This window comes from Botryllus schlosseri, chromosome 6 (assembly GCF_051294905.1).
Source record: "Botryllus schlosseri isolate E-star chromosome 6, Bs_hap1, whole genome shotgun sequence".
Taxonomy (NCBI): domain Eukaryota; kingdom Metazoa; phylum Chordata; class Ascidiacea; order Stolidobranchia; family Styelidae; genus Botryllus; species Botryllus schlosseri.
Window position 1 is genome coordinate 5,582,330 of NC_137241.1, and position 11,785 is coordinate 5,594,114.

The 11,785-nt window shown below is 41.9% G+C and overlaps 2 protein-coding genes across 2 annotated transcripts in view; one reads left to right on the forward strand and one right to left on the reverse strand.

Annotated features, from left to right (window-relative positions):
* LOC145440563 (profilin-4-like) overlaps positions 1 to 11,785 on the reverse strand; it is a 230,990-nt gene that overhangs the window by 145,173 nt on the left and 74,032 nt on the right. The window lies entirely within an intron of this gene.
* Positions 125 to 9,087, forward strand: LOC145440547 (mitochondrial ribosome-associated GTPase 2-like). Its single transcript, XM_080318176.1, has 7 exons — positions 125 to 631; positions 690 to 837; positions 3,698 to 3,813; positions 5,216 to 5,331; positions 5,749 to 5,996; positions 7,636 to 7,783; positions 8,166 to 9,087. The coding sequence occupies exons 1-7, from the start codon at positions 416 to 418 to the stop codon at positions 8,428 to 8,430; spliced, it is 1,257 nt and encodes a 418-aa protein (XP_080174302.1). The 5' UTR covers positions 125 to 415; the 3' UTR covers positions 8,431 to 9,087.

The window sequence follows — 11,785 nt, forward strand, 5'->3', positions numbered from 1 at the left end:
TTACCAACTGCAACTCATGTAGACATTAGAGCTGGGCATAATGATTCGAGTCTAGTAGTTATAGACGATTATTGAGAGTACTGAAACTATACACTCCTTGGCTTGCCACTAAGTGTTCTTTATCTACAATGAATATAGTTTCCAATACTATTTTTCGCTGCAGAAGACTGTAAGTCTCTGATAAACGTATCGCAGCATGCAAAACTTGTATTGATAAGCCACCAATGTTCCTGAAAATCACATATCTGTAAGACGTGATCAATCCGCTGCATTGTCACAAAGTGCAATGAAATAGGTCTTGTCGAAAAATCAATATTAATTGTGATATAGAACTGGCATCATATCCTTTGTGATCACATAAAAGGTACATATCTGAACATTCCACATTATTCATACTGTTGTGACATCATTATGAATGATACTCAAATTCTCAACTCGACTCCTAATACTCGATTCAGAATTAAATGACTCGGGTTCTCGATGTTGTCCAGCCCTAATGTCTATGAATGCATCTTTGCTCGTACGTCTGAAAGTGTCTCTTGTTGCTCAATCGAGGCTGTTGTCTTGTACTTGTATACAATGGAAGAAAAAAGTGATAACAGGCAAGCCGTACAAAACAGAAGAGGAATTAGTGAGTTTTTTGGTTTCCCACAAACTTTGCATCTGTTAAGCTATGTTACATCTTGAAGGCCGAAAAGTTCATCGACCATAAACTGATCAAGGTGTTCGGGGGTAAAGGTGGAGATGGAAGGTCGTCGTTTCTACGAGAAAAACACCGCCCCTTCGGGGGGCCGGATGGAGGGAACGGGGGCAATGGAGGAGATGTGATTTTTGTTGGTATGATTTTTATTTTGTAACACTTGAACCCAGGGTTGTAACTGAGTCGCAACTTAATTTTACTTTTATAGTTTTGACTCCACAGTCAGGTTTAGTAATTCTCAATTCACCACCGAGTTCGGTCAGGGAGAAACGGGTCTAGTCCGAACGATAATGTGGAGACTCAAGTCATAGTGTTCACTGTTAATAATCGAGTTCAAGTCTGGTTAATCTCACTCCCATGAAATTCTTGTGTGATATCGAAGGCCTCGCATTCATAATATGCTCATTTATTCTCGCTCCTAAAATGTTAATTCAATGTTTGAAGTATCTGTCCTGATACATATGAATTGAACCAAGTCATATAGAATGTCTCAAGTTATACGACTTGGTCGAGTCATGCGCAATGACTTGAGTACGATCAAGGCAATAGAAAAATGGACTCAAGTCATTAGAACCCCGCTTGAACCACACAAATAATGCATATCGCTATGAATATCTGCGTTGTGTTACAGCGTTGTGGATGCAGGCCAACATATGCAAGCTCATAATAAGTATCTGTATGTTATTGATGGTTTCAGATATCTGGTAATCTCGTGATGTAATAACTAATTTATTGTAAAAATTTCTGCATTATTAAGCACCAAGTAGTGAACAGGTCTGTGGCACACGCAATCAATCCAACACAGGACAAGCTGTAGCGGCTAGAGTAGAAGCCTCAAGAGTCGTTCCATTTAAGTGAGGAAAGGACGTAGTTTATTTTTGTCCTTGATGTTTTTGCGGCATATACACCGACTCATGATATCCATACACACGATCAGCGCATATGCATATCATGAGTGCTTGATGTGCATATGCCGCTGGACAAGGAAGTGCAGATATAGCCTTTACGACTTTCTAAGTCATGCACCACCCCTCCATGCTATCCCAGTAATGCATGAGCGCCAAGCAGGGAAGCCATGGATACCAGTGTTACTAATCAGGTCTTTGGTCTGACCCGGCCGGGAATCGAACCCACGACCTACCGATCAAGAAGCCGGACGCTTAACCATTACGCTATCTTGATCGGCTTCGATTGACCTTGATCATGTAGCATTATGGTGATTAGATGCAATCATGAGGGCATGGTCTAAGTTTGTATCAACTCTCCTGCTGTGGCACTCTTACGATTCAAACTTCGGTGGTCATTTGTTGAAAGAATAATCATCTTTAAAATACTTATTACTTATTACTCATTACCGTACTTATTGCTCACCATGATCACGAGTTCACTGCACAGTGCACAGTCGTTATACATCAATACTTAGACTTCAATATACATCAATACTTACGATTTACATAAAGCTGACCTAAAACCAATCAGTCAATACTTCAATTAGTAGTGATCAACACCTCAATTAGAAGTAATAATAACAATAGTTGAGTTGATTAACCATCTGTTTTTAGCAATTCAAGCTGATCCATGTAGCAATGACACCTGTTTCTTGTTAGTAGGGTAACTTCAAAGAGTGGTGTACATGTCATATGGGCAGATTATGAAAAATAAAACCATTATCCTAATCTTTGCTTGAATTTTTTGTTGCGGTTAATATGAGTGATGCACTGGTTATATTCTAATGCTTCTAGATAACATGCATCTCTGGAAACAACTATGCATCTCTCTGAAAAAACTATAATTTTGAAAACACTATTATTATGTCATTGCTTTTGTCTAATCAGGCTATTTCTGATACCTCCTATGTCCTATCTAAGTGAATAGCCAATATCGTCCCATCATTTTTCCAGTACCATTGTGAAAATGGTGAATTTATGTACAGATTAGCTGCTAATAATATTGTGTATAGCTGGAAACTCGATCTGCTTGAATGATAGGACTTTTTTATGGTCTTAATATTAAGGGATGCTGTGTCGTACTTTTCTGATCTTAATATGTGAGGTAACAAAGAGTTGTACTGATCGCACCGGCAACTCAACCTTATGATTTAAAAAATATTTTATAAATAGGTATTGTTGGCATGCTTCGTCATGTATTTCCATTTCGTTACATCGAAATGTACCACTGACCACTATCTGTTTCGATTCCCAGTCCAGTGTTCGACTTGGTATGTTGGCATGACTTTCATTAGATGTGTGACAATGAGGGAAATAGTGCCTGTTGAACTTCGGTAACAGTAATTTCATGTTTGTTAATCCTAACTATGAGATGGTGCTGTGTGCAATCATTATTTCATGGAAACGTCCTAGGATTGTGCGTAGCCTAGCCTTGTTCTGCATATTTTCATTGATATGGTGCGACCAATTCATGTGCTCTCATGGCAACGTGTAAGAAAGTTTAGAAAAATCTTCTCCGTTTATCAACTGGTTTTGCAATTTTGTGATTGGCTAAAAATAACTGTCACTGTTTACTATAACTCTGTGACCGTTACACTATTACTATTCAATGCTCGACTACTACGAGAACTAAAGTTGCGATAGTACGTTCCACTGTGGAAGTCTTGAAACTTCGGTTGGTTGTGTCGCAGTATAGGTAACATGTAGTACAAAGCTAGGCATGTTAGTGGAATTGACCTTTGTGTGAAGTCGGGATCAGCCTACGGCATTGTCACGAAGTGCAAGAAAAAAACCCATGGTCAAAAAAATTCCAAATTATGTTGAATGTGATGGAGGATTGACATTGTACTCTCTGTGGTCGCATAAGTTACATATTTTAACTTTCCACACCCTCCATACCGTCGTGATGTTAGTGAGCGATGCTCGAATTCTTGACTTGACCCTCTGGTATTTGGTTTTGCCCGCACCTAGCGGTAAACCCGACTCGCCACCTATGATCGCCAACGCTCATTTCATTCTTTTAATGTTGTACATGTTTCGATTCGAACAGCTGACAGCAATGTCAAGTCTCTGGAGAAGATTAAGTCTGCCTACTACGCGCCTGATGGGACGGATGGCGGGGGCACCAATTGCTATGGTAGGAATGGAAAAAGTTTGTACGTTCAAGTATGTTGCTGGTTTTTTGTTTAGTGTGTCCATTCTTGTGGGACAAGTTTCCAGCACAAATGAGTTTACTTGTCAGCAGTACTGTGCCCAGTCCTAATCAACGGGTTGTGGTATTCTGTGTATTTCATGTAACACGATGGCAAGTTTGTGATTCATTGTGCTCTTAACCATGACTTTCCCTTGAGTGTGTGCAGGTCTATGTGTGATGTAACACTGCATGTTTTGATTGGGAATGTGGTTAGATCGAGACTCTCTCATTATATTTATCTGCTGGTACATACACTGAGAACACACCTATTTTTTATTTGTTGTTTTACCCACATTTATGGTGAGGAAGTGAAAGAGTTGAAAAGGGAGGAATTGCTTGTTTAAATTAGTGGAATGTTTTGGTAAAACCAGACTCATCATGCTAGCACGTACAGGATTCTGTCTGTGAAAGTCCACACATGTAATTTTTATTTGACATACGCCAGAAACACCTCGAAGTGTACAGTAACTCTGCTTAGAAATCAAGGTGTTGCTTTGAGTGTTCGGCAGAGATAAGCGTGGATTTAGATTTGAGAAAATCATGTTCGAGGATTTTGAGTGGATTAGGATTTATGAACTATTTGTATTTGAATGGAGTTTCTAGTGCCCAATTTGATATTTCTTTGCGAATTTTTAGTTTAATTCCAGTCATTACAGCTCTGAGCCACTTCCGGTACGTTGGTGATTGCAAGGCTAGGGTTATAAACGAAGTAAGATCAAGTATTACAAGAATAAGTCGATGCATAAACAAGTCCCAATATTCAACTTTATACTGATTACAGTTGGGCACAACGATTCGAGTATGAATTGTAATAATTTGAGTAGCGAGGGTCAATTTTTCCAAGTACGTAATTTAGACGCTCTCGATATTTAAGATTTTTGGTCAAAAGTAAACATACTTTCTTCCCATTGCAAGTAACTTGAAATCTCGTTTGGTCGTATCGCAGCCCAAAACAGGTGGTAGAAGCCTACCAATATTCACGGACACGGCGGTTCTGTGATAGTCCCGCACCATGGCGACAAAGCACAATGAAATAGTCACGGTCAGAAAGTATAGCGTTGGTTTGTCATTTTCATGCAAAAAAGTGTTTTTTTTCGCGATGATTGCTAGAAAAGTGCGTAGTTGAACGACTAATGTCATTCATACTGTCAAGATATGTGATTAACAAGTCAACTCGAATCAAGGCTTGATGCGCGAGTCGAGATGAAATCAATCAGGTACTTTATTACCCAATGCCCAGCTTGGATATTTTTGATATTGAGTTGGGCGTTTGATTAGGTTGACTTGATTGACTTCAGCTGTGCCTTACCCTAGTTTTGTGGGATTTTGAAATGATAAATTCCGACGAATCGGCTGAATCTATCGTTATTTCAGTTCCCGGTCGGGACCTACTTCTGCTCTGGGGACAGCGGCGAGCTGCTTTGCGATCTCAAGGCACACGATGAAACGTACGTGGCAGCGCACGGCGGACTTGGCGGCAAAGGCAACAGGTGTGGCATAAAGAGCAATGTACACCAACAATCGAATATTGGTCTTGTAAATTCTCTACTAGTCGCTGACGATTACCCCTGACGATTGTCAGCCAAAAATATTCGGGTGTATTTCAATATCAATATATATATTATTCTAATGTGTACAGAAGTAGTTTGAAATTATGAGCACTTGAATGAGTAATGTAAGCAGGCTAAACCTGCACAGTGAAAAGTATTGAAATATGAAAATAACTATGTATCTTGAATGACTCGGCTAACAGGATCACATTCACATTCCTGTTGATTCGATTTGCTCATCCCCAGTAATAAGTAATTGTCGGGAATCGGGATGGTGAAATATTGTCTTTAGATTCTCTGAAATTCAGTGTTTCAAGTACTTATCTACTCTGTTACTAACCGACAGTGTGTTTTCAGGTTTTTCGTCACCAACACAAATACGACGCCCGAGGAATGCACGCCGGGCGAACCCGGAGAGACGCGGGCCCTCGTGGCGGAACTGCGGACGTTGGCGCACGCGGGACTCGTGGGCTTTCCGAACGCGGGCAAGTCCACCCTGCTTCGCGCGCTTACCCGGGCCACGCCGCAAGTCGGGGATTATCAGTTCACGACGTTAAGGCCTCATGTTGGCGTGTTGCAGTTGGAAGATTTCACTCAGATTGCAAGTATGTGTGCTACACCTATTAGGACTGGCAAAATCTAGTGTGCCTGAGGGATTTCGATTCTGAATCGAGTATTTAGCGTCGTGCTGTTTTTACAGTATGGAAGACGTGGAAAGTTGAGATCTGTTACTTTCATGCAGAGTTGTTATGACTCGAGTCGCGATTTTTGGTGACTTGACTTGACACGAGTCAGTTTCTTGAATAATAAAAATGACATTACTTGACTTGAGTCAATTTGAGTCAGGGTTGTAATGACTCGAGTCACGATTTTATGATGACTCGACTTGACTCGAGTCATTTTCTCAAAATATGGTAATGCCTCGACGTATTGACTCGACTTGGACTCGAGTCATTGCGCATGACTCGAACCAAGTCATATGACTCTAGACTCAGACTGCCAAGACCGATATTTCATTGTAATTACGAAGAATAGTAAAGTAACCACACTATTGGGATTTCGTCTACTGGTACTGGTAACTAAAAATGTGACCAGAAACTACTAAAAATGGGGAAAATTAGTATATTATAAATGCGAACCATTCGATATCACCAAACAGAGTTAAAAAAGTGGCTTCAACTGGAAACTGGGCAGCCAACACAATGACTTGGACTCGGACTCGAGTCATAATACTATGACTCGGACTCGGCCCTCTGCTCACTGACTTGACTCGGTGGTGAATTGAAAATGACTCGACTTGACTCGAGTCAAAACTATAAAAGTGAGATTGACTTGTGACTCGGAGCCTTGTGACTTGGTTACAACCCTGATTTGAGTATTGACTCAACTTGCCGAGTCATTGCGCATGACCGGAGACTCGGGTGGTCAAGACAGGCGTTTCATTGCAACTTGAAAGATTAGTGAAGTTCCACATTATTGGTGTTTCGTACGTCAGTACTCGCACATCAAGATTACGCTCAGAAATTGTTGAGAATGGTGAAAATTAGCATATCATCAATGCGAAGCGAGGCATTCGAAGTCACCAGGATAGACTTGTAAAAAATTGGGTTGAATAATTACTTAAACTAAAAACTGAACACAATGACTTGTACTCGTACTCGAGACTCCAGCCTATAACTCACTATAACTCACCGCCCGCACCACAACTTGGACTTTGTCTTGACTCGACGATGAATTGAAAATGACTCGGCTTGACTTGAGTCAAAACTAGTGTGACTCGGAACCTTGTGACTTGGTTACAACCCTAGTGATCACAAAGAAAAGAACTCTAGTCCTGTATGGCGTTCAAGATAATTTGGCGTTTTTTTGACCATGGATGTTTTGTTGCGCTTAAGCGACAATGCTGTGGGTTGGTCGTGATTTTACAGATATGTCATTTCCACTAACATTCGTAGCTGTATACTATGTGTTTCGTATGTCATGAGATGACCAGTCGAGGTTTCAAGGCTGCCACAGTGGAAAACAGTATTGAAATTTTAGTTTTCGTTGATAAATTAACTAACATAATCACAAGGAGCGTGTAATTTCAGTACTCGAAAGAATCGTGTCTCGCTACTCGACTCGAATCATTAGATATAATGGTCTATTCAGATTCAAGTACTCAATCACTGTGCCCAGCCCTCGATGTAATGAAGCGATCAGCTCATTCGGGCCAATCACAGAATTTTTATTTCGTTGCTTTAGTCGCCGACATTCCCGGTATCATAGAAGGCGCGCATGAAAACTTTGGTCTCGGGCTACGGTTTCTGCGACACGTGGAACGATGCAGGTTTCTGGTTTATCTCGTGGATTTGTCGGCTGCCGATCCTTGGCAGCAGATTGTGGTTCTCAGGTATGGTTCGCTTTCAGTCCATGGTATCTGCGTTTTTGCTTGACGTCGGTTGGCATGATAAATCAATTTTCTCGCTACTTTTACGTCGTAAAAATAACCAATTTCAGTTATGGAAGGCGCATTAGCTCTCAAATTATTCATGAAAAAACTGTAGCTATAATTCTAATTCTAGTCTAATTTTGAGAAACTGTGTACTGTGTAGCTATAATTATAATTTTGAAAAGCTGAAAATTTTCTGGAAGCAGTGTCTTCCCTCTTCATCCTCCAATTTTCCAATTTGACTTGGACACGTTGAGGAATTATTTGTTACAAACGCAGAGAACGTGAATACTTGAAATGCCAGCGTGTGTGTTTTTTATTAATCCGATTTTGATCTTTTCAGAGACGAGATGTCCAAGTACAAGGAAAGTCTGGTCGAAACTCCCGCCCTGTACGTCGCGAACAAGATCGACCTGCCCGGCACTGCAGCCAAGCTGCGGAAGCTACGGGCACGGTTTGAGGAGCATTTCGGCGACGGCCAATGCCTGATGGCTATCTCTGGGAGGCGTACCACGAACCTAGAACACCTGGTGAACGCAATCAGGCATATGTACGATGAGGATTTGAAGGCTCAAGGCCCCGAAAGGTCTGCGTCGCTGATTTGGTGATGTTTTTATTCGATGCGGGCCATCCTTTGAACCGTGCGTGACGTTGTCACCACGATGCAACTGTCAAGCGTCTAACGTGGAATGTTGAACTGAGCTTGAACGGAGCTTTGAGGTCCGAGGGTCGGGTTGAATTCAGTTGCTGTGTGTTGAAAGTATGCTCGCATGCGTTGAGTAACAAATCTAATGGGCGGTGGCTGAAGTGGTGCTGGCTGGCATGGACGAGAAAGCGGATATTCGCCTGTCAGTTGTGATTTGACTAGCCGTCTGCGAGGTGAGACTTGGACTCGCCGTGAGGCCATCGTGAGCGAATAGTCTACCAAGCGTTGTGACTAGTCGTGTCGACCTTCAGGAATGAGTTGTCATTTGCGTCTGTGAGCTGTGGCATCGAACCACAGCTGTATGTTGTTCGAAACCTCGGCTAGCCGCAATTCAGCATCGAAAATCATGTGGTCAAGGCTACAAGTCATGGAACCACGTTTCTAGTATTGATCGACGCATGGTCCGGAGATGGCATAATATATTGGTTGATGCACAGGTGGGTGTATGATCTCAGAGACGACTCCAAGTCGTTTCGATACCTTCCCATCTTTTCATTGTATCGCAGTCTTGTGGTGCTTTGAAATAACGAATTTTTTAAATATAAACCTGAACGTGTAACTGGCGTCGTTTTCCTTGTGACTATAATAAAGTAAACTGTTATATCGTGATAATCGGTGGTAATCCAGCTCCCCGATAGTCGATTTGACCCAGGCCTAATCATGATCGACAGGTTTGAGTGCGGTGTGGGGGCCATGAGACAGCAATGTAACCGATATTTCAGGTTCCGACCGAGTGACAGGATAAGCCACAGGTTCAGATTCCTAGTATTATTCGAGTCTGTGACAGTGGTAGTGACGTGCGGTCAGGGGAGTGCCTCTCCTGTCATCACGACGTGTAAAAGATGATTGGGGAAACCTTCAATGTTCATTGATATTTTGAGTCGATATTTATGAATAACTAGATTTGAACATTCTTCACCCAACATCACCAATTTTCATGTTTATTGTTCAAAAATACAGCGCGAAAGGAGAGGTGAGGTACAGCCAATGATATATATACCATTGGGCGCAGCGCACAGGTGATGCACAGACGAGTTGTCCTCTTTTTTGAAAATTTAGGTCAGATTTAGAACAAATTGCGAGTGATATGCCGCAAATTAGCACAGAAGTGACGCTGCGGAGGATATTTCGGTGAATTTAGCTCTGAGCGAAAAGATGACCTTTTTTTTTTTTTTTTTAGTCATCCACCTGGCAATGTGGAGCGAAAAACGGTATTTTGAGCTCTGAGCAGAAGTGATGACCTTTTTTTTTTTTTTTTTAGTCAACCGATCACAAAGTGGGAAAAATTCACCGGTTTTTCAGAATTCTACTCCGGTTTTGCAAATTTCTGAAAAAGTGTCCTCTTTTTACATTTTCAAAATATGGTAAGCCTAGCCTATATTCTAGATATCCCTGATTCTCGGGTAAAAAGTGTCGGTCTTTGCTAAGTAGCTTGCCAAGAATGGAGATGTGGCGAGATAGTGTAGTGGTGTAATCCAGTGCTACAACGCCAATGGTTTGTGGGCTCTGGTCCGACCGAGGTCAACTCTAGAATTCCTACCCAAGTGTTTAAGGTTTATCTACGTTCCTCCTCGCCATCTCATCCGCGTGAGGGGTGTCTTACAAAAAGCATAGAAGTGGGCCGTGCTACAAGTTGGCAGATATACTCGGCGGATACGGAATCGAAAATAAGGAATATTGGCCTGGTGTAAATGACCACTGTAGTCGACAAAAACCATGAATACAAAAGTAACAAGAAGAAGAAGAATGGAGAAAGAACGTTCAACTGTAGCAGCTGTTGGCTGACGACACTGAAGTTGTGCGTGCGTACACTGCTGGTGACACACCGTGTTGCTTCATTCTGACAATGGTGTGTACACCATAGGTTCCCAACCTTTTTCGACTCATCGCCCCCTATTGAAGCTCCAATCCGATCATCGCCCCCAAATATTGGGAACCGAAAAATGGTCATACTAACTGGGATCACCGGCGAGTTGACTAATCAAAAAAAGGTCAACTTTTCGGCTCGACCTCGAAATTACACTTTTACAGCTAAATTTTCGTGAGTTGACTAAAAATAGGTCATTTATCCGATTTGACTCCCATCAGGACGGTAACAGTACTTCCTCAGCCCCCCTCCCCCCAAAAAAACGTTGGTCTGGGGCCTCCATAGGGTGATAAACCGAACCCCAGACCCCCTCCGCCAGTGGGCTTTACGTCGCTACATATTAGCTATACCCTATTTCATGTACTGTTTGGTGAGTCACCATATTTCACCTAAACGCGACAAATTTCTGTAATTCATGTTTGAATCGGTCAATATGGTCGGGAATTGCATATATATTGCTATCAATTTTTTATCCTCTTTCAGCTCACGTAATCAGATTTACCGGCACAGCTAAGTGTGGTGTGTTGGAAAAGGTAAGATCCCTAAATAATAACTAAACATCTTCGGGCGGACCCGTTGCTATATTGACTACGTTACATATGATGCTATTTCGTGACCTCCTATATCTGCTATGTTAAAAGATATGGAAATCACCAAAACGCACCAAACTGAAAGACACATGGTTTCAAATTGGTATTTCTTTACTGGAAAATAATTTATCCCCGCGGAGATGGCATTAGTCCTTTAGGCTTCAGATCGCTAGGACAGGAACATTCGACGCCAGTCATTAAGGCACCTATGGACAATTAAACAATAAACATATATGTATTTGTATATATATCGGAGTTTTCGGTCAGCACAAAGGCATTGCTTTTCGGCCAAGGTCTTCTCGCTGCTGTTCGTCCTGGCACACTTCATGGAGTCACATATGTTACATGGCCTATAACTTCATATGTCTTGGAGCGTCGTGGCGCAGTAATGGCCGACGCCGAAGTCTCCATTTCCATAAATCATGCGTATTTTTGTTTGGGGACAGGTACCCCAAAATCAAGATATATGATAATATGAAATCTCGCGCAGCGCGATTTTTTTTGGAAAAGTTGGAAGAATTTCTAAAAAATTACTCTATAATTTATGTTAATTCACGAAATATTTTTAGGCCCCCTTCGAGTTCGGCCCCCAATTGGGGGTTTGGGGTGCAGCAGTTACGGTCCTAACTCCAATATAGCCGTTTTAACTCCCCATCGCCCCCTTCGTTGTTTTCGCCACCTATCGCCCCCTTCGTCCGTTTTCGCCCCCCTATCGCCTCCTTCGGTATTTTCACCCTCCTATACCGCTAAATCGCCCCCTGGGGGGCGATACCGTCGACGTTGGAAACCACTGGTGTACA

What these genes read in the sequence shown, in the direction of transcription:
- LOC145440547 (XM_080318176.1), top strand. Translation starts at nt 416, where the DNA reads ATGATACTCAAATTCTCAACTCGACTCCTAATACTCGATTCAGAATTA. An exon ending in ACAAAACAGAAGAGGAATTA is followed by an intron (nt 632 to 689) that starts GTGAGTTTTTTG and finishes TACATCTTGAAG; the next exon opens with GCCGAAAAGTTCATCGACCA. An exon ending in AGGAGATGTGATTTTTGTTG is followed by an intron (nt 838 to 3,697) that starts GTATGATTTTTA and finishes CGATTCGAACAG; the next exon opens with CTGACAGCAATGTCAAGTCT.